Consider the following 24,216-nt stretch of genomic DNA (forward strand, 5'->3'; position numbering starts at 1 on the left):
CTTCATTACTTTCTGAAAAACATTTATTGAAAAAATACACAAATCAGAAATGGCAGTGTTTAAACTACTATTGTGAATACATACAATGCTTCGAATCGCGTAAATAATTTAATGAAGCTACCATTATCGAACATTAACGTAAAAGTCGTAAAATAATACTTTAATCCATGGAATGTGAAACCTATAGTACACGGTTTGTGTCAAATAAAAACAATTCTTATGGCTGCCAAACAAATCACAAAACAACACAACTATATAGGAATGTAATTCGACATATTCATAAGGTTTATAAAATTAGCATAAATAACAAAACTTGTAAGGCAAATTCTTTGTGTTGCAAATTCAAATGTTTCATCATTTTTCATTTAATTAGTCGGTTGTTGGTCTTCTTGTTAAGACTTTGTCAGTCTCAAAGAAAATGATGAACGTTAAGTTGTTTCAAAGATGGAAACATTAACGTCATCTCTGAGCTTCCATACAAAAATATTTCACCTATTTCCTAAACTAATTACTACATCTAAGGCTAACTCTTATTTGCACAAACTAGTGACAATGGAAACATAATTCAACTTATTACTGTTACATTATTATTTAGATATATGAAATAAAAATATGTATAGTCGATATTTTTTCGTTAACACCTAATTGTTCTGTCTTCTTTATTTTTGGCACTGTTGAAATGAAAACACGCACATTAGTCATGAATGCAACATCAATCCAAACTATTTAATGAATAATAAAGTCAACATTGCGAGAAAACGAATTTTCCATTGAGCCTATAATAGGAATCTTGTCTGCGGTTTGTTTAGAATGATGAAATTTCCAATCGGTTGATTGTGTTGTGTTCCATGTTTCAATTCCGAAAATACAGAAGACAGAGACAGGAATGAAGCTAATTACAACTTGTAACAGAAAAGTTCTCGATTTGACCACTACCTGAAAGTAAGCCACTGCATCACAATATTAATTACCTAGACATTTTCCACTTACATGATCCTATGTTTAATTTAATTCTCGACAAAAGTTCTGTTCTGTGGATATTCGTACATGATACCTGTTCATTTAGAGTAGTAACGTGCTTGAAACACTTCGTTCGTAGTGCTTTCACAGCCACTAGTGTAAATATTTAAACTTTATATAATTTTTCATAGTATAGTGTACAGAAATAGGTAATTTTTACTTATTGTAAATAGATTTTAAATGCACTTTGGACGGCATACTTTTTGCACTGAACAGTCAAATTTCAGTGAGCAGTTGGAATTAATCAGAATAGCGTAGCCACTGAAGCTATGAAATATTTGGCAAAGGCGATGCACGATAATATGTAAACAAAAATTTACAGATAGAAGAATTATTACATATTTATCACTGGTTTTGTAGTAAATTTCTAAAGGATCTAATGTTTAACTTCTAAATATAGCAATTTTATAATTTAGTCCTTTTCTAGGTCCAAAACCTAGAAACCATCCATGTTTATAGCACCATATTACATTGTCTCTAAAGCGAGTTTGATTAATGCATCGTATAAACACTAAAATCGCACAACTTTTTTCTCGGTAGCGAGAATTTTCGGCAATAACATAATCGAAAAGCAGTCTTTTTCAAACTTATCTACTTAATTATTATTTTTGAAACATGCCAAATAATGAGCAAACTGTTTGAATGAATGTACGGAATGTGTTCTCTTGCGTTTCCATTCAACTGCACTAAGAGGGTCTGTTGTTTATAGCTCACTAGTATATTTAAACATATAACCTGGGGTTAGTTGAATAATTTGGCACTGAAACACAACTGTGATTTTCAAACCTATTAAGACCGCGACACTATATTAATAGTACTTAGGAATGAATGTATATACAGAAGATTACCAGCTCTTAGTTCCACCCAAAAAATCTTTGGTCAGACACAGTAAATTAAGTACAAAACGTCTCTCTTAAGGTAAGGGTACAGCTAGCACCAAGCTTCATCTCCACCATTTTGCGTGTCGTCGTCACTTCCATCATAGTCATACATATCAGCTAACTTACTAAATCGTTTACCAAAGCTCGATAGGTAATTGAAGTCAAGATCGCCATCATCAGTGCAAGACCCGAGCGAGGACAAAGAACCTGTGCTGTTGCCATCTCCTTCATACGCGTAATGCCTAACATCATCATACGGCAAATTGTCTGGATCTTTATCACAAGTATCTTTCCTGGTATCCAAGAAAACGCTAATGTCTGGCTCTGCTGTACCAATGTCAGGATTTTCTTTGCGTTGCAACGCCTCTTTGTTGTTGGCCATTGCAAAGACCGATAGGTTGTAATGAGCATCACATTCGCCGCCACCTTCATCTTCGTAGTTAATGATGTTTTCAGTCGTATCATCGATGTCTTTTTCATTAAGGTTGTCGTGTTGTCGTCTATGCACTACCACAGCCAACAATAGGACTGTAAAAATATTTAATTATTTAGATTGAAAGAAAAATTGTAGATTGCGAACATTCTGGCGCAATTTTTAAAGTTGAAGATACTGGATGATGAAAAGTACTTACAGAAAAGCACAGCTATGCACACCAAAATCGCTACCAAAAAGTTGGAATCTATGCCAAAAGTGATAGCTTGCTGAGTGAAATCGCTACAATCGGGAAAAGCATCAAGAAAATCTGAGGGTTGTCCTAGATTGTAATAGTTTGCGTTGAATGTGAAGTTCTTAACACATCCTCGAAATCCGACATCAGTTGGCGATATCGCGTTCCATAAAATTTTCGATTCCTCTTCGCTGAACGTCTGGCTGAGACCTCCCACCTGTAACGGTCCATTAATACGCAGCAAACGTGGTGCAAGTGTTTGAACTTGTAAACAGTTACTCAAACAGTTGTCAATTTCCATTTCTATGTTCTGAAACAACAAAAATAAATTTGTTATTAACTTGCCAAGTTGAAAAATGTTCTCGTCGATATATCTCGTCACGGATTGTTCACAATAAAACTTACCGTTTCAGCGGTGCTGTACGTGAAGCTAATTCTGATCTTATGAGTGGCTCCATCGTTCAAACTATTAACGTAACTGTTGCCTTTGTTGTTGTCCCTTGGGGAGACCTCAATTGGACCAAGACCGTTATCAATTTTGAGAACGGGTATCCCATCGCGAAGTTCCAGCGATATAAAATCTAGTAATGAAAGTAATGTAAAATCTACTTCGCACGTTCTAAGAATGCAATGATTACCTTTTGAAATCAACGCATGTCGATATGTCAGCGGCCCAGCGTAGAAAATAAGTCCATTATCATCTTTAGGAGCAACTGATAGCGTAATATCTGATGTGTTGCAAGATTCCAATCCTGGATACATCGCCCAACCCTTTCCGTTAAATGCTATGGATAGTATTTCGCAATACGGTCCTTCGTAGCCCGAATTGCACGAACATACTCCATTTGAATCCATCACGCCTCCATTCAAGCAACTGGTGAGAATATGATCGAAGCAGTCGCATTTCGCTTCCACTGTTGACTTGACTCCAACAAATGAAGTCCGATTTGTATAAACAACGGCAGGTTCTTCATCATTGATTTGCAACTTGTTCGAGCAAGAGTTTCCAACTCCACATGTATTTTCATTCAGGCATTCATTAATGCTTATCATTACAAACTCGACATCGAGTTCGTTTTCAAGCTGAAAATGTCAAAGATAAAGCGTCAGAAATACATCTTCAAGATCAACTTGTTATTTAGGCCAATTTCATAGCTAAACCCCACTTCTAAATATTTGAAATTAAATGAAAAATGTTGAGAAGAACAAAGTGAATGTTTTGTTTTTATATCACTTTTTATCAAAGTGATAGATCTGATCATCTTACCTTTTCTTGATTAGCTGTAATCTTATTATTAAGTTTCTCGGGAGCATAATACGGTGATCCATGTGCGGAAAATCGAACATCAATTAGCGAACTATTTGAGGGAGTAGTTAGTACTGTGAAGACGTCAACGTTCGATATCGATGTATTAACAATTTCAGAAATGCGTTGATGCAACAAGTCCTTTTTACTCTTTCCAGCCTATGAGAAATTAACGTGAATAGATTGCATTGATGGAAAAATATTTGACTTACATCATTCTTTTCAACAAACTGTTCAATATCTGCTCCGAGTATACGTATAGAGCCGGATTTAACGACGGCTTCTTGTGGAATGCTTTTAACGGTTACGTTGACATTTGCAAAAACAGTATGCCTCGGAATAAGCGGAAGGTTCTCTTCAGTTACATTAAAACGTAGGAAATATGTGCCTTCACTTATATCGCTTGACATAATTATCATGCCTCTGTCCTCTCTCGACAAGACAAAGTAGTCAAAATTGTCCAATTGCATAAAAATTTTGTCTGGCAAATCCCAATCGTCGGGGTCCTCAACGAATACTCTGCCAATCGTGATGTTTGTTTTCCAATTCTCATATTTATATACAAATATCTCACTAGACCCGTCTTGTGCTTCATTGTCATTTCGGTCACCTATGATTACCCTTAAAATGCTGACTTTGCTTAGCGGAGGCCTGCCGCTGTCGGTAATCAATATGGGAATGTCGTAGTACTTTTGCTCTTCTCTGTCGAATACAACTAATGCATGTAGTGCTGAACCAATTATGGTAAATTTAAGACGAATATCATCAGACGCCTCAGAAGATAACTCAAAAGTGAACGGGGGTCCATTGTCTGGTCCATCGTAGTCATCCGCACTCAATATAGTAATTTCGCTGAATTCTTGAATATCTTGATTTTCATACCAAACGACTTCCGTCACATTTAAGAACGGAGCATTATCGTTAATATCCTCCAGAATTATCAATATTTCAGAGTACGCATTCACTGAGTTCGGCCCTCCATCATTGTCGTAAGCATAAATGAAAGCTTGGTGAAACGGGCTTCCAAATGGTCTGTCCCGATCCAATTTCTTAGTTACCGTTACACAACCTTCTTGCGACACTTTAAGGAAATCAACTTCAACATTATACAAAATATGTTGATTGGCAGTTCTATCGGCAATATCAGGATCGTACGCTTTGACATTTATGATGCAACCATCTGGGATAGTTTCTTCCTGAATTGTTATGTTTTTATCGTGGGGTTCAAATATCGGTATTTCATCATTGACGTTGGCCACGAAAATTTGCACCATAGCGAAGTCCTCAAAAATGCCGTCAAAAGCACGAACTCGGAGACTGTACTGTACAATTTTCTCAAAATCAAGTCTGTTGTTCACTCTTATCCTGCCCGTAGTGTTTTCGATGGAAAATGCATCGTCAATGTTCCCGTCAACAATGCTATATGTAATAAGCGAGGCACTGTCTTTGTCTACAGCTTTCACTTCACCCACATCCTTTCCTATATCAGTATTTTCCAGAATATCCGTACAATTATAGATGGAATAAGTGAATTTCGGGGCATTGTCGTTACGATCTTCAATACTAATCTGGAACGTCTGTACGGCCTCATTAGGATCTCCAGTGTTTCTCAAGGCACTAGGTGAATTGTCATAGGCGCGTACTTTAACGTGATAAACACTCACAAGTTCTCTATCAAATTGTTCCAATGATTTAATGACTCCTGATTGCTTATCAATTGAAAATATGTCGGAGTGCGACAAGAGTTCATAACTGACAATGTTATTTTCACTGGTACCATCTTTATCAATTGCTCTAACCACCATTGCTTGGGCGCCTTTATCATCATTTTCAACAACACTACCTTTAATCAGCTCAATGAAATTAGGTAACTCATCGTTCACGTCAAGAATTCTTATTGGAATGGTTATAGACGTGTCCATAAGGTCCTTATTTTTTATTCGGACACTTAATGAATATTCAGTCACAGTTTCAAAATCCAAAGGACGAGCTAAGATAATGTATGCTGTATATGAATTACTTTGACTGGGTGTCAACACAAAAGTTTGATCTTTATTGGTTTGTAACGTTTTTCCTTTAATTAATTCAAAGGCTATTTCCTTGTCGTCGATATTTGACCTAAGATTAAAAACTGATTGTAGGAATGTAGTCCAGATCAATTATTTTCCACTTACTCAGCAACAATAGTAACCAGATGTTCGGTAAAATTGTTGAAGCTTTCCTTAAGTTCCAAAACACCGCCAGGAGTGCTTTCTATGACATTTGGTGCCTTTTTATCTGATCCTACAACTTCGATTGTAATTGGTGCTTCGGTGGCTCTTTGATCTATGCCATTATCTCGCACATACACTTGGCTGGTAAATTTTAAGCCAATTTTCTGGAAAATTACATTTAAATCATTATTTAATATGCCTAGCCCTAATCCTAAGTCCTAAGTTGCTCTACTCACCCCAGATAAAGAATCTTGTAGGTAAACAACTCCGGTATCAGGATCAATTCGGAAAAGTGTAGAAAATTCGTCGGAACTATCACGGAAAGAGTATGTCAGTCTTGAGTTATTGCCGTCGTCTATATCGTAGGCAAATATTCGCACTACTTCACTGTTCACTTTCAAGTCTTCCGCCACTTGGGCGTGATAAGTTTGCTGATCCAGTTGAGGAGAATTGTCATTGATGTCAGTAATAGTTACTTTGAATGTGCAAATATCAGATAATGGTGGCCTGCCATTATCAGTGGCTTGAACTGTGACGTACATTTCTTTTTGCCTAAATGGCTCGTCACGATCGAAAGGCGTATTAGTTCGAACTTCCCCAGTAGAATTGTCGATCGTAAAATAGTCTTTTCCTCCATCACGTTTCACTATTTTGTACGTGACGGTGCCACCAGCATTGGGTGGATCGCCGTCTTCAGCCTTCACCTGAAAGATAAAATGCAATTGACTAACCAGTTCTCGAAGTAAATTTGAAAATTATCAAAACGCTAAAAGCTCATTTTACCTGTATAACAAACGTTTTTGTATCTTGTTCTTCTTTCACTTGCGCTTTATTATACGTATCACAATTTGCAAACATTGGTTTCTTGTTGCTGTCAGTTGTAATCTTCTGACTCCTGGCCCTAACGGGCGAAGATGAGAATGGAAAATCTGATGGTGTTATGCTATCCACTGCAACAAAGAAAAATCATAAGTAGTTTCAAAAAAAAACTTCAGATAAAATCAATCAATTAAATACCTTAATGTTTAAGAGTTTTTACTAATCGCTTGTACCTTTGTTAAATGTTAAAAGCATGCAAATGGATTTTTTCTAATTGATTCTAAGAATTTTTTCATTTTAACAAATAGGCCAATAATTAAAAACGTTAACTCACAGTTTACTTTCAAAAGAATTCATCACCCTCATTCTCGAAAAAAAACTCAGGTCAACGGTTTAATAATTCTGAAAAAGTTGTGACAAATGACAAAATTCTGTGAAAATAGGCCAATTAACTTTACGAGCGTTCTTGTTTCCATGTAGCATGTACATCATTGCAACAGCCACGTTCACTAACAGTCTTAGAAGGCGAGAAACTTGTTTATCGACAATAAGCAATTAACAATCGCAAGTATAAATATTTACAACGAATCAATTATTATACTCTAGTTAAGCAATTTGAAAAATAAACGGGGACATATGTCTCAATGTTTCCAAAAACTTATGCCCATATGCGTAACAAAAACTAGTAGTAATTAGATTTTAAGGAGTTTATTGACATTCTACAAGCCGCCAGAAGATTAATGAAAATTCTATTTTAGATACTTATTTAAAACAAATGCTGAAATACCTAGTGCAATTTCACGTTCTGTACACAAAACAATTGTCATTAATTAAACAAAGATGCTCTATGAACTGGGCTACTGTTACGAATATGCAAAATTAATTGTAAAAAATGTGGGTAGGTAGCAATAAAGAATATTAACGGAATGATTCAGACTTGGATAACGCAAGTTTAATCATTCTGAAAAAATGCAACGTGGTGGAAGGTTTATACGAGATGACCTTTGCAAGTCCCAGAAATTCAGCGGATTATACTTTTATTCTTTGTTGTCTTTGGGTTGGACTTTGTCATGACCTTATCATTCTTGAGGGCCTTTGTTAAGTTTTATTCAACCTGCTCGATTCTATTAGTAAACGTTGTAAAAAGACCAACCGTATAATTTCTTAAAACGATTTACTTCGCTGCAGCGTTAGATAAAGCCTCGTTATATAATTTTGCAATAAAATATCAACACATACATTTTACTATCTTGTAGGTATGCATCAAAAGACACGACTCAAAAATGTTTATAAACAAGCTCGAAGCCGGCACACTTAAAAAATCGTAAACACACCATTAAGTCATCATTATCAAAGTCTAATGGAATTTTTTACATTGTGGCTTGTGGCGTCTTTCAACAACATAGTTTAGATAATGTAACGCTACGTTCGAAATTACACGTTTAACACACTGGGAAGATTGTATTTTTACATATATGCAACCCCATCACATTAAAAAAGTAGACTTTCTGATATAATTAGAGCGCAGAAGATATTGAAGAAAACATTTTGTTTGTTTTCGAAACGCTTTATCTCCATTACGATTTTACTGCACGGTTGGAGATGCGATATAATTAGACGTACCTATAATAGGAAAAATGCATTTACAAACAAAACTACCGAGTTAATATTAAAACAAGTGCAGAGCATCCGAACATTCCATAAGCAAATTGAGAATAATTAAATTTCAAATTAATACAAAAAAATGTCGCAAACAATCGAAGGTAATTCCAATTTAGATGAGAACTATGTTACAAGATTAACGGTTTTCACTATCCAAAATAAATTTTTAAGTTATGTTCCATTTTCAGGGCGATTCAAAATAAGCTGAATGCAGATGACTGGGAAAACACGCAGAAACCTGAAGAAATAGTTCGCATCTGTTTATTTCTAGAAGATATACAGAACTTCCGAGAATCAACAGGAAAGCTCTCGATACGTTAACACAAAAAATAGTACAAACTCCTATAAATTTTTCTACGGCATTTAAAATAGTTGGCATAACGCGATAATTTTCACATAATTAACAATTTAAAAAATGCGGAAAGGATATTATGAGGAGTCCAAGTTGATCCTACTTGCAATTTAGCCACCTTGAATAAAGATAGGATATTTTTCTCAAAAACTTTTTTCCATCTTGACTAGTACTTTTTGTTTGTTCAAACATGATAAAAAAAATCGCCTTCCTTAATTTGCTGAAGCTTGCCCGGTTCATGGCAATGTAAATGAAGCAAAATTGATTAAATGGATGATTTCTTAAGCACGCTTATCTGCTGTTTTCAAAAAACGAATTACAAAATTTCACTTTCAGGACCTATATTCCCTGATGCAATAACTAAGCTCTAGGCAGATTTTTATTCAGGTACACCCTGTACATACGAAACAGCAAGCACTTAGTGCACTGCAAGTGGCATTGTTTCTTATGGAAGACTAAGAATTCGTTTTTTACAAATATTTCCGGTTTAGGCGGGAGAATACTTGAAAAAAGATTTATGCACTTTAAATCTCCCCGAATATATGACGCCAATTTTGAATCACCCTGTATACTTAGTTATGAAATTTAATTAAACTGCTTATTCTAATGCGCAAAAACAATACAAGTCCCTTGATGAATTGACCGGTGAAACAAGAGTGTTTAATAGAAGAAACGGAGACATGTAAGTGTCTTATAAAACCGTCAAACGGATTTCTCTCATTATGTTTTTCTGAGAATTGAAGGAAAAAATTTCACTGGGCACAGTAATAATTAAATCCATAGGAAACATTCCTTCATTTCCGGTAGTTTAGGTAGGTTAACAAAACTCCTAGCAGCCATGACTGAATCCGTTATTTTTCATAGATAAGGTCGTGCTACAGGATCAAACTTACCAGTGATAAGATAAAAATTTGTACCAGATGCTTACTCGATTACATTGCGGGAATCTGAAAATTTGAACAGACCGCCAAACAAATGTTTGCCTTATGCAAAATACTGATTTAGCAACAAAATAATGTGTTGATTGTTGAACATGCAAAAAGCATTTTGGACAAATTAATTACTAAAAATTCGAAAATGAGCCAAACTATACAATTTCCGTCAGAGATATTGATTTTTCCTATACGGAAGGAAATTGTGACTCATATGGGAGCAGTGGAAGCAGCCCTAAATAGTAGTGTTAGATTAAGATTAAGGGCAATTTATCCAAATGGCTCCTCCTCGACAATATAATTGTGAGCAAAGATTTAAAATAAAGATGATGATAATGTAAACAGGTAGATAATTTTCCTGAAGTGTTTCCTCTTAATATTCCCGCAAATAATACCGAAAAGGTTTTCGTCATATTTATTTTTAATCGTTTTCTCCGCAGTTCCATATCGGCCAAAAAGACTATATTTTATAAAATAAATGCGCATCGAATGTGTTTTACTACGTTATCAAAAAGTGCAATCAACTTGGTTCAAACTGAACTAACAGATGTTTGAAACAGTAGGCAAATTATACATTCGAACATACAGATAAGAATTGAGACATAAAATTTATCGACACCCGCACATGATTGAAACAGTAATTTCTGTAGAACAAAAGAATGATTAACGACACCTAATCAATGACTGTTTGTGGGTGATGCGACCGGATAAAAGTTGATTCCCAGAAATGTAATTTTATTTGGTCATGGTTCCCAGACACTACCGTAACGATTTTCTCAATGTTTGCGAAAAACACCATCGAAACGACATTCCTGAATCATGAAAAAGTTGATAATGCAATGTTGCAATGAATATTGAGTAGTGATAACCGAATGGGTCATAAATTGAAATCACATTGGCATATTGCAAAGGGGAAACCACACGAAAACATAGATTAACATTTCACCTGGATTTTCTCAATCAGCAGCCTCTTTTAGGCGAAAGTAGTTTTTCAGAAAATTGACATCAAATCGGTTTCAGCCAGAAACTGGTGAGTTTTAGGCCGCCGTGGAAAACCATTTCTTCCTAAAGTTTCGCAAGCACGCGTAACTTGCATCTTCAGAGGTGGTTCGCTCAACTCAGCCACCACTTCTGAAGATCCACGAAAGTGTATCATTTGTAAAATTAACGCTCGGTTTAAGTTGTTCCTGAATTATCAAATAGTTATGCTTCCATTGCTTGAAATTGGTGAGTTTTTCGGGCTTTTACGCGGTTGTGGAAAACAATGTCTTCCTGACGCTTCGCAAGCATTTTCAGTTGTTCAGGCTTTTAAGCCGTGGTGGAAAAGTATTTTCTGCCCCCCGGCGTATCGCAAAATCTGATTAGTATCGCGTCATTGTAAGTTTTCGAGCGAAACTCCTCTGAAGATGCAAGCCACCCGAGCTCGGGAAACCTACGAAAGAAATTCTTTTCCACGGCGAAAAACCCACCAGTTCCACAGTTGGTATTGTTTAATATCAGATGTTCGTCAAAATTGCATCAGCATTATTGTAAATTTCCAAATATGAATTGACTCCTGTTAAAGACATATACCTGAATCTCAAAAGGCGGTACTTGCGGTCGAAGGAAAAAAGCTGCTCACGTTTTATTTACACCATGCCACCTCAAGACAAAACGAATAATTCTGCAAAATGAGGCACCATTACGAGGTCAAGAACCGCAAAGCTAAATGAATTCCGGAATTTATCGTTTTTCTCTGATTCGTAAAAATCACATATCGTTTTATTCCCGTAGTTGCCCATTGTTTGCTTAAATTATGGCACGCTTTGCCATATGAGCATGTGGCTTAAGAAGACCAGCTTTACAGACTGTTGGACAAAATTGACCTGAAGTCAATAACATACATGCAACATATGTGTATTTTACGTCAACCCGAAACCAATCAGTTTTATTGACCAGTTGGAACTGAAGTCTGTTGGCAGAAACATGAAGTCTACTTAAGGATTGTAAAATTAGGCAAAAGCAGGAACATAGCTATTAATTAAACAAGTGCAATTAAAATCATATCGCGACAATTAATGAAGGCAGAACCGATTATCAAGTATAGTTCGAGCGGAATGTACAAACGAGAATCATAACTGTAGGTATAGAGAAGTTTAATTGTTTTGCGGTCTTATGCAGGATGTGCAAGTTTGCCCCTTCTAGGCTAAAAAAAATGGTATATAATGTCTATGTTGAAGCACTGGGCATTATTAAAACTGCCTAAAGTGGAAACGGACGTAGATGCATAGCAGCATAACGACCAGAAGAACAAACATCCCATGAGAGCTCATTAAAACGCAACTAACAAAACAATTTCTCCTACCATTACAGCACCCCAAATAGCACGTAATATAAACGAAACAATAGCAACACAGATGCTTCTCATGTTAAAATAATTCGGATCTTCATCTGAAAATATACAGAACATAGTTCAGATATGTGGGCTAATTTATATCAAAAGTTAAATGAAAAAGAGCGAACACAATAGCAAATATGTCAAACTTTCTAAGCTACCAATACAAGGAATTTATGTCCTAAGGACCTTCCCTGCGTAGTAAAACTACCTGTTTCTTCATATAATTCGAAGGAACCTCTCAACATCTAAAGCCAAGCGTCGTTCAGATTGAGTTAGAAATTCGATATTTAGTTGACACCTTATGACTCAGTGTTGGGTAAATTACTTTTAAGGGCTTCTTAAGGCAGTATTGTGTGGTTCCAGTTCATATATCTCGAACTTGATACAAAAATTAACTGCGGCTGTAAACCTTCGAGGGTCTTAAGAATCATGTTACCATTTTTACAACTTTAAGCATTTTGATTAGTGTTTTTCAGCTTTTGAACATACTTGTTCGATAATGGTGTAGAAGGTTTGAAAAAGCTCTGCGTGTTTACATCCGGCATTCCGAAAGATCGATACCCACCAGTTTATACAAATATTTAGACCTCCAAACCTCAGTAGTGTATTTTCTTAATTTGGTGCTCAGCTTAATTTTTAACAAAATAAACAACAGCGGAAAATCGTTATGCGCGTTGTTATTGACATTTTAAATAAACCGTTTTAGTCATGCAGCTATTTAGATTAAGACTAATTTTGACCGAAATTAGGATAAGATATACCAAATTCCAGATCTAAACAACGTCACAGAGATAACATTAGCATGTTTCTTAAAGTATAATTTTGGCATTAAAGATCAATTAGTCGCATACAATATACAGAAGATGCCAATTAGGTCGTACCAGTAGATACACATGAAGGAGATAAAATTAATTAAAATGTTCTGTAACATGATGAAAGTCGGATCCAAAAATATTTCAAAGCAAGGTTTTGCTGGCGCAAGCAGGTACGAACTTTAAGTGCATTTAAGCACAATTTTGACCTACATGGATTGACTTTTGAACAATTTATATATAGTACAACTTGTTACATCAGCAATTACGCCACCTAAAGTATGAAAGTGCATAAAAACTTAAAATTATACATCTATTGTTTTATTTATTTATGACTGTCAAGGCTTGCAAATTATATCAGAGGAATATAATATAGGTACCTATGCATATGCACTCACCATTCATCAAATAATTCAATAATACCTCACCTTACCAGGCGATAAAACAGTTTCGTTCAATTTTTTTTTTGTCATTTGTCATGTACTGTAGAAGAACTTATTGTGTTTTTACAGTTTAATTCAGGGTGTTTAGTTGTTGACGACTTCCTAATATTGCCGGGAGTTTTCTAATACCAAAAATTGACACCTTGAGTAATTTCAAAAGGGCTGTTGGTGACAAAATGCATTCAACTAGAGAGCTTAGAATGAACGTTGAGCAGTATTTCTGAATCTCAGCCAGAGATGCGTAGCAGAGCGAATGTATAAGTAAAACAGAAGAATCTACTGAAAAGAAAACGTTTCTTTAAAAGATCGCGTTTAGCTGACAACTGACTGCTGCTGAATCAGTATATAATTTCTCAACATTAATTTTTCTGTGACAATTAAGGAAATAATAGATAAAAAACATAGCTTGCGTCTGAAAATTATCTTGACCGAACGCAGAGGGGTAAAAGCTCGAACAAAGCAATGCAAGAAGAAGCTCAAGCGATTGTGGCAGTACGTGAAGAAACCGCGTTTAGGCGACGATTGTATGAATTTACACTGACCTGTCCATATAAACTGCTCAACAAAATGAACGGTACACAGTCAAATTTGCCCTAAGTTTGGAATTGGACAAGTCCTGATTGCTGCTGTCCTGCAGGCAATTCGATTTCTATCTAACACGTTATCTAGTCGAATTCTTTGTATATTAGTCCGTGTTTTAGCATAGAATTAAGTCTTACAGATAAAGTTGCTACAGGGTGGTAAATTGAACAATCCAAAATTTCCAAAGCGGTTTTTGAATTTTTCGTCTACCTCTTATGTTTCTAAGATGGTGTTTAAAAAAATCTATTTTTTGGTCTTGCAATGATAACATTTTTCCTTTTGAGCCGATTTTCACATTCTAAAACACATGTTGAAGATAAAACCTCATCTTCTACATCGACTAAGATAAAAAATGTAGATACAGACGGATTTTGTAAAAGTAAACGTCAGTTTTATTATTTTCCAGGGTTCCAGAAATCGGCGACAGTTTTGATTTGGGCCACTTTTAACTTAACTATCTAAATAAAAAAGATAGACGAAAAATTCAAAACCATTTCGAGATATGAGGTTTATGCCATTGAGAAATTTTGCATTGTTTCATTTTCACCTCTTAGCAACGTTATGTAAATTACGCAATATCTCTGAAAACACAAATGCATAGAAAATTAATTGGACTAGATAATGCAGCAAATAGAAACAAAATCGCTCGTAGCAATCAGAATGTATCCAGTTCGAAAATTAGAGCAAATTTGGCTTTGCAGAAATAATTTTGATGCGCAATTTAGAATTATTTCTTTGCAATTAAAACATTAATTTGATAATGACTCTTGGACAAACCTACAGATAAGCAATAGATTTTTAGATAGGGATACTTGCGCCTCAAAAGAACAAGCTCGATTGTGCTATCTGTGAAGAAATCGCGTTTAGGCGACGATTGTCTGAATTTAGACTGACCTTTCCTTAAAGAATTTTTCGTTGACAATTAAACAAATATACTTCATTCTTCTCCTAGTTCTTGGACGAAGTTACAGGAAACCTAATTGACAAAAAAATATATTTGCGATTGAAAATTGACAATCTTAACCGTACGCAGAGCAGGAAATCCTCGAACAAAGGCAATGGAAGAACAAGCTCAAACGATTGTGGCAATACGTGAAGAAATCGCTTTTAGACGACGATTGTCTGAATTTGCGCTGACCTTTCCATATACAATTTTTTCTTTGTAATGAAAGAACTTGAAAGAAATGAAAAGACGCCTGCACGAATCCACCGAAAAACTGCTAGATAAAAAAATCATTTGGACCTAAACATTCAGGCAATATCAACAATACACCGAGCAATAAACTTCGAACAACCAAGAGAAGCTCATGGGACTGGCAATACGTGAAAAAATCACGTTTAGCCCACAATTGCCCAAATTTACGCTGACCTTTCCGTAAAAAGTTTTAACAATTAAACAAATATACCTCATTATTCTGCTGGTTCTTGGACAAGCTAATAAATAAAAAATACATATTTGCGCCTGAAAATTGAGACAATCTTAACCGTAGGCAGAGCAGAAAAACATCGAACAAAGCAAGTGATTGTGGCAGTACGTGACTGGCGATCTTCTTCAGTTCTTAACATTGCTGAAAGCAAATTTGAAAGTACGAGGCACAGGGAAGGAACTGAAATGACTGCTGAGTTAACATTTAATTTCCAATTTGCCGTGATTTAAAAGGGTTAAGGAAAAAAATGTATGTTGATTATTTTCTTCTGGATAAAACCAAGCCATTCCTGCTAGCAACAATGTTCACTATACAGTGAATGAATAGCAATCAAGTACGCCTCTGCGTTTTGCCAGTAAAATCTGATGAATGATGTCATTCCAAACCGGGCACTTCTAGCAATGAAAAAATCAACAAAGGATCCACGCCAATTTACACAGGTCACTGTCGAAAGCCCGAATTCTTTGGTTGAATGGAAAAAAAGGGGCTTGAGTAGTTTCGAATGGTTTTTCATGGAAAGTGATCTAAATTTGAATTAAGCTTAATTAATATCTTATCTTTGTTTGATTTGAGATTAGATACGTCCTCCCTCTTTTATTAATAATTATGATTTCAATCCACTCTTCTCGACGTTTTGAGTACTATTTTTAACGTTACGAAATCGATTTGGATAAAAGGGAAAATTAGCGATACAATTGAAAGGTGTTCCCATTAAAATCAAATAACCAATCGGAAAGTAAAACTACCTATCTATGTAGTTTGCCGGATAATAATTTGACCTTTTAAAACCTAAATAGATAAGACGGTGATTTGATTAAAGTTCAGATTTTATGAGTTTAACTCGTCTTCCCCGGCGAATGCATGTCATCCTAATCTGAAGTGAATTATGAATATTTAGTATCTCTAGACTTAATTGCCACGAAATTCAGATAATACTGACAATAATCGGAAAATCGCTTGCAAACTGTTGCTTTAGACCACTTTGAGTTAAATGGTTTAATAATGTAGTTGTTACAATACAAGTAATTTTGATTTATTTTCCTGCGACTACTGCGTGTAATTGTTATTATATTCTTTTCCTTCCTGGGTTTCAGTCAAAGTGTGAAATAAAATTTTTTATATCGTTTATTTCATAACGTTTCGGCGAGACAACAGCGCCATAATCAGATTTAAAACTCATACAAACTCATAATTGAGAAATATTAGATTCGTCTAGGTCTTTGTTTGCTGTCTTGAAACCTCAAATTTGTTCATTTGCAATGTAATACATATGTGTGTCGCCAAAACGTTATGAAATAAACTATATAAAAAATTATTTCACACTTTGACTGAAACCCAGGAAGGAACAGAATATAATAACAATACAAGTAATACTGGTTAATGCATTTGCCAAAAAAATTTATTTATAAATGAGGATAAATAATGACTATAATCAAGCATCCCCGCCCTGTTTGAAAACGATTTCGAGGCATACTAAAAGAGCTGTTATGTTTTGAATAATAAAGGAAGAGCTAGAAAGAAATACACGCGAGAATACTAATAAGATATCACAGTAGTTCAACGTCTATGGATTTGATACGTGTAATTATGCCCTCCACTGTCGTTACGTATAAACAACTTACATCGATGTAATATTTCTATAATACAAACGAACGTGTACAGAATATATTACGGAGCAAAGAATGCAGTAGTGATGTGTATTTGCTTCGAGGAATTAAAAAAAGACACGTGAGGAGTTCGTTATAGCTATTAGAATATACGTAATTAAAAAAACAGTGAATTTCGAAGCCAAATCTGAATCAATGAAAAACATGATTCTACACTCTATCCTGGGACTCAAGAAGTTTAAGAAGCTTTCTCGTGATAAATTGGTCCGGCCGTTCTAGGTCTGAAGTGGGCAGTTGTCAACAAAGTAAATGCTTGTTTTTAAAGGTCGGAATCGAGGTTAAATGCTAAACACTCTTAACCGTTAAACAGTGTTCTTAAGCAAATCTAGATAGACACAGATAATTAAAATAATTATATTAAAAAATGCTTTTAAAGTGGTATGTGGAGAATTGCATCTTTGTTCGATCGTGAAACGGGCATTCTTGCTGATTCATAAACATGTTCTCATAGCTTAACGTGGCTTAGTGTGAATATTTCAACATATTCTGCTTTGTCCGGTTGTCGAAGCAGTTGCCCAAGCGCGTTCGAATATTTTAGCATATTTCCGTTATGCAAATTTGGGTCCTGCAGTATCAAAACCTGAATGGAACCATCATTCCAAATTAATTTCCAAAAAAATGTCCAAACCAACAATGACAACTAAATTTCCGGGAACTTAATATATACTTGATTAGCATACAAAACGTTATCTATAAACTTGGAGAAATTATTTACCCATTTCGTTGATGATTACTTACAACTATTTGGAGTTGTGGGGTATGCTAGAATATGGGAGAGTAAACACACATGCGATAAACCGTTAAGTTAAACCGAATTGCTTTCCCTGCAAAGGTGTCGGTTAAAGTCGCTCTTCGATTACTCCATTTTAAAACTTTCAGAACCCGCAAGGACAAAAGTCAATGAATTTAATTAAAGGCGCAGCTAAATAACAGGATTGTTAAAAAAATATTTCCAGAGCCGTACTATATACAGGAGCGCCCAAGGTAAACTTTTCTACTATAAAGCTGTGACAAACCAACTTAATTTGCAACAATCAACAATTTCATTCTGCTGCTTTTTTATTCAATTGCAGCCAAAAAGTATGACGTGGGATAACCCGAGGTTTTATTTTTTTAAATCGCATATGCAAGAGTCAACTTTTTATCTTAACTGGAAAACATTTGATCTATACATGCAAAAATCTTTTCCATTTAAAACGTGGATCTATTAGGGTTTTCTAGTCGAAATTTTGGACGTCCAGTGAAATACGTGTAATAAAGCTATAAGCAACCTTTGAATTTATCTGAACATCAACGCTAATAAGCTAGAAATGCTGGCAATAAAAGAACATTAATTCTAATTCATTGAGGGCAACAAACTCTGAATACGTCAAATCAGGACCAACAACTCCTTTAATAAAATATTAATTAAGCCCTATTAAGAATGGGATTTACTCTAATAAACCAATAATGAATGTGGAGCAGTAATTGGGGTCCCTTATTATTAGACCTCCATTCCTGAAACGGCAGTCGGTGATTAAATTCACAAATATTGAAAAAATTCGCGTAGAACAGAGGCGGCCAGATTTCCAAAAAAATATCTGCGTTTTTGCATAATTATCCATTTAATCAGAAATATTGAAAAATTCGGCATTGGGTCGGGTTTTAACACTAAAGACGCAACAGGGGTTCTTTTTTGTAATCTTCTAAGTACTTTGAAAGAACTGAAGTAACTTCAGCAGTTTTCTGAGAGCTTCAGTCTGGGAATTTTTCATATCACATCTCAAGTCAATAGGTATATCTACAGAGTCTTTTTAAAAGGTCAGAAATACAGAATTTAAAATTAAAGAAAAATATTATTTGTATTAGTAGTGCTACTACTAGAACAAAAATTCGTATTTGGGTGTTTTTTGGACCGCAAAATTACAATACGTTAACCGTTTCTATGCCCGTTAGAGCGGGCGCTTTCAGACATGCAAATCCTCTTTTAAAAGCCGTTTTTTTTATAATCCAGTTATCAGAATTATTGATGACTAGATTAGTGTGTATACATGCTTTTTATGAAAAAAGGGGTCCTGTCGACTTTTCAACATATTTTACTTAATAAATACTTAACAGAAATTTTTGTTCATTTTTCATCTGATTAAATGTTTAATTAAAGCAATTTTTGCTCTCGGAGCAACAATCTTTCCTTGAATATTTTTTGAAGATATACTCAAAGCACGTGAATAATGAAGACGATTTGGGGACATGAACTCAAAGTTCTCTGGATACTTTAAGAAACGACTAGAAACTGATGGTTGGGTTCCATTTTAATTTAGAGCGTCGAATTGGTCTTTATAAAGACATTAACCGATCCGTCCGAACATTTACGGAGAACGAATAATTTTAAAATTCTACAGTAATCTAGTGCACGACTTATTAGTTCAAATAGCTTACGGAATATTCAACTGTACGAATAGTTGCTTGGCCACTGAGATGAGGCAAATTTTAAACTTAAAGTATCTCAAAAATGAATGCCTATAGCGATTTCTACAAAGCGACCTTTTTTGCACAAAACATGTGGCCCAAAACACAAATCTGGCCATAAATAATTGTGAAGTGGGCAATAATTTCCATATGTTCGACAGCACCCTGTTCGATATGCTTAGAAAATGCTTAGAGATTATTTCTCCTCCCGAAAAAAGACCCGATTTGAAATTTCGTTCAGAAAGTAGGTACTTAGCTTTTTAAGAAATAATTCAAAACTTTTTTTATAGCGATACAAAATTGTTAGATTTATGTCTAAACGCCCAGGTTTTCAGCTAAAGTACTGGCCACCATTTTTTGTCAGTTTAAACTTTAGCTGGTTATCGATGAACAAAATTTAATAGTAATTAGTGGTAAGCGTCCTAAATCGGTCTAACCGTTTAATGGCCTGGGATTTTTAGAAAATAGTGTCACCTACACCAAAATTTCACTTGACTAGTAATAAAGTTAGTTAACCGTTAGAACAGTTATACAGTAAAAGTTTAGGCTTGTATTTCACCTATGGGAAAATTATATTTCGTGTTCTAAACCTGAAATTTCTCCAGTGCCAGCTGAGCTTAACTTTCAGTATTTTCTAACATACATCCACAAATCAAACCAATAAAAATTCTTCCCAATCAAGCAGGGTTAGTCGAAATGTGATTTTCAAATTCAAAAAAATATATAATTTTTTTATTAGAAAATTACTGAGTTTCGGGAAGTTTACGTTCGTTAACTTTACAATATTTGCCTGAACGAGTTTTTGAACTGAATCCTTGCTGAGAATCAAAATATCAGTCAAGCACCGTAAAATATTTTGTGACAGACAATGCAGATAATATGGTCCTAATGAGAAAAAAATTGGAAGAAGAAATGAACCGAAACGTTCTAACTGCTGGCCAATAAATAATGGCTGCTCTGGTACATCTTTTAAATTTATTGTCCAAGTTCGACACGTCCTATCTATCTACAAAAATATCGGTTAACACCCGAACAAAATAATTAGGCTTTAGAAACAATTAGTTATGAAGACTTTGCACTCTTTTTGAAGCAGTAGTCCATTTCAACATGTTTTATTTTACGTAGAAATAACTAAAAAATATGAGCGGGAAATAGCAAAACAACGAACAATAATGAGTATCGAAAATAGAGGAAAGTTTGTTATATATAAAACATATTCTTGTTCCAGCTAGAACTACCTATATTATATAATTGTAAAACAAAAATGCAGGAGAATCAAAAAGTTTATTTTATATACTACCCATTTATTTATTTTTTAAAGGCGTCCTCTTCTGCTTTTGATTTTTCTTCTAAATTGGTTGAAAATGCGACCAAAATTGATTGATTTTAATTACAAAAATTAAGTGATTGAAATCAGGGCAATCTTGGAATCAAGAATAACTACAGAAGCCAATATTGTGCCTGTCACAGTAATCCGTTTGCAAATTAAGATTAGCCTGTTAACACCCTTCGGGTTTAACTCCGGAAGAACAAACGAAAATGTTACTAATTAAGAAAATTAAGTACCATTGACTGTGAAACATTGGGTTTAAGACAAGCTAATTGTTAATGGGTTGATAATTAGACCAGGGGTGAAAGAACCTCAGAAGTAGGTAAAAATGACACTGTGAAGAGTGCGAATGGTGAAGAATGTTTGTACTGTACGAACATTTTGGAAAAGTCCATGTAGCTGAATCAGAATTAGATTAAGTGCGATAAAAAACAACATAATTCTATTGAAACACCGTCAACATCTAGTTCAGCATCGAAATTTGTTGAATTAGTTAAGTAAATATTAAGTACATTGGCTCTCATATTGACATGTTAAAAATAGGAATTTATCACTGATAAAGAAAAGTATGAGAAAGCCACTACCTAGATCTTTAAGTTGACTACATTTGAAATAGATCTGATAGAGAAATATTGAGCAATTTAAAAGATTTGAGTGAAATTTAGGCAGTTCTGTTAACATTCTTGTGATAAACCAGAATGAGTCATTCAAATCAATTTAAAGGTATCCCTACTTCAGTCCATCTTAATTGCTTGTTTATATGAGCGATTAACTATACACCTCTTTTACAGTGGATGAACATCATAATAATATATTCAAATGAAAGCAACACGTGAAATTTCATGGTTGAATTGATGAGAAATAAATAAAAATGCATCCTTAGGGCAGCTTACCTACGATATCTGTCTACCTAGCATGCATTGGTAACAAGCGAGAATTTAAGTACCCAACTAAAGTAACAGTACTCTCAGGTAGATTATGTTTAGTTAGACGAACATTTAAACTTACCTCTATTAAAACTGGTCGTTAGCTGTGTCTGGGATGCTGCCAAGCTTATGATATGCAGAAAGAACAATATGTATCCCATATGCTCCATTTTCGTAGAATCTAATATGTACACTGTTGCAGATATTAGAAATAAAGGTACTCTTCAGCCATGAATGTTTACATTTTTGAGTTGAAAATCGCGTTTTTCATGCCGTTTTTCGCCGATTTATGAAATGCACTGAGTCCGTATCCCACAGGTCATTATCCTCGATTTTGATAATTATTTAAAGGACCTTTCACATTAAAAATCGGGTTAAATTTATCACCAGTACCACAATCTCCGAACGCACAAAGGACTCGGACCTGAAGCTGAGGAATGGGCTGAAGTACTGGGAGAAAAGTACCTTTTCTTGCCGCTAGACGCTACAGTAGACACGATTGATGTTACCAACCTCACACAACTGAACTCTGTTTATAACTATATAAAGGGATATTTGAAATTTAATCGAATTTACACTGATAAACACTTCGATATTTACAGTTTGATGGCAATAAAGTAAAATAAAACCCAACCTTGATCGCGCTAATCCGTTCTGATATGTGCTACCAACCCGCCATACCGTATGATTAGGAGTGGCTCGCCATGCGCAAATAACGTAGAAATTTTGCCGTATTCCAGCCATTCCAGTATCAGGAAGTCGTTCTATTCTTGTCTTATTCATCTTGTACCAATTACGTGGTCTCTGTTTTTGTTCGGTTAAAATTAAAGGGAAAATTCAAGATGAATAATTAGCGCGGTGACGAATTTATGAATCAAAATATTACGTTGGAGTAAGTGGAATACTGAGTAATTTTTCTTAGTCATGCCATTCAAGCTTGCAAATAGTAAGAATTCTGCAAATGCTTGAGTAGTCGCAAATTGAAACAAGTGTCCGATTATTATAATAAAATTTATTAAAATGCAAAAAATAATCGAGTTTGTAAATCCAAGTAGCTAATTAAATTTTAATCGAAGTAATGTCTATTTAAATTTATCTAAATTGACTAAAATTCGTTTAGGATTTTTCATCATCTGAAATAATACAGCGATTTCACATAAAAGTGTTTCCATAATTGCAGGAAACGTCGAAATCAATAAAATAAAAATGCAATAAAAGAACTGTAGTTAATTCAAATAAAAATTAAAAAATTATTATACATAATATTATGGAGAATTTTCAAAATTCTGTATTTTTACTTTCAGGTTTTTTTCGGTTTTTTGTGTTTATTTACCTTAGCAGTAGTCCGTGCTGCGTTATGTTTTACCATTTTTGAACTATTCAAATAGGTCAGGGTAACAGGTAAATTCGACGGATTTCAGCAATACCTCCTATGATAACAGTTGAAATTCGATTTTCGATTGTTAATATCTGCAAAAAAATTTCTAAAAATTTGTTCAATATTTATCTGGTGCTGTCCAAGTGAACCCCTAAACGCTTAATAAGAATGACGACCGTTTTGAATAACCCTGTATATAATTTGAGATTTTTGAAGCTCAAAACTGCCAGTGCTTTTTGCCAAATAAGAATAGTTTTAGGCTGTTCAATTAAAACAAAAACAGAGTTCCCTGTGTTTTTCCACATTGCGACGTATTGCTTATTAAATTCAAAACGGTTGCAGTATTTGAGAAAATGTATATTTTGTTGCATTGGCGTTTGCGGTAAATCTAGTTACTAGCTGGGGGATTATGACGGTTTCTTTGCAATATGCGCTAAACAGCTTGCAATAAAATAAAACAATTTCTATCAATTCAAACATCGTAATAATACTGCTTGTTCGCGCAAATATTTTCATAACTTTGTGCTGCAAAACTTTTTATTTGAGTCTTTTGCTTCAAATTGGAAAGTTTGGAAAGACTAAACTTTCTCAGATAACATGCAATCTTTGCGGAATATGCTCATAATATTCTTATTTGAATCTATATCTGGAGATCAACAGAATATTCTGATAATATTTGAAATTATTTATTCACTTACGCAATAATATATAGATTGATATACAGTGTGTCTACTTAAGTTCGCACCATGTGCCTCACTTTTTTGTTATTATACGTAAGGGATTTCTTTCTTTTCATCTGCTCCAATAGACGCATTTTTTTAGTGTAAAACCGTAGCTCGAAAACATCAAAACTAAACCCAAACTAAATCGTCACATGTATGAATTTGAATTTAAAATAAAATTTGCTACCCCTGACTTGGAGTCGTAGGAAAATAGAGTAGAAAAGGACAAACATCCCTCCATAATATCGCGG

The 24,216-nt window shown here is 34.7% G+C and overlaps 2 protein-coding genes across 3 annotated transcripts in view; one reads left to right on the plus strand and one right to left on the minus strand.

The window, feature by feature from the left end:
- LOC109537885 (tyrosine-protein kinase CSK) overlaps nt 1-24,216 on the plus strand; it is a 43,890-nt gene that overhangs the window by 7,468 nt on the left and 12,206 nt on the right. The gene's annotated exons all lie outside the window — the stretch shown is intronic.
- LOC109537884 (DE-cadherin) lies at nt 6-22,566 on the minus strand. The gene is made up of 10 exons (XM_019904804.2): nt 21,948-22,566; nt 6,872-7,038; nt 6,325-6,792; nt 6,050-6,252; nt 4,088-5,993; nt 3,837-4,034; nt 3,208-3,652; nt 2,975-3,150; nt 2,534-2,879; nt 6-2,429 (listed from the first exon to the last, which is right to left on the minus strand). Exons 1-10 carry the CDS (start codon nt 22,033-22,035, stop codon nt 1,951-1,953), a joined length of 4,476 nt encoding a protein of 1,491 aa, XP_019760363.1. The 5' UTR covers nt 22,036-22,566; the 3' UTR covers nt 6-1,950.

Source organism: Dendroctonus ponderosae, unplaced genomic scaffold, assembly GCF_020466585.1.
Source record: "Dendroctonus ponderosae isolate FM_Combo_2020 unplaced genomic scaffold, Dpon_F_20191213v2 Dpon_F_20191213_1, whole genome shotgun sequence".
Lineage (NCBI taxonomy): Eukaryota > Metazoa > Arthropoda > Insecta > Coleoptera > Curculionidae > Dendroctonus > Dendroctonus ponderosae.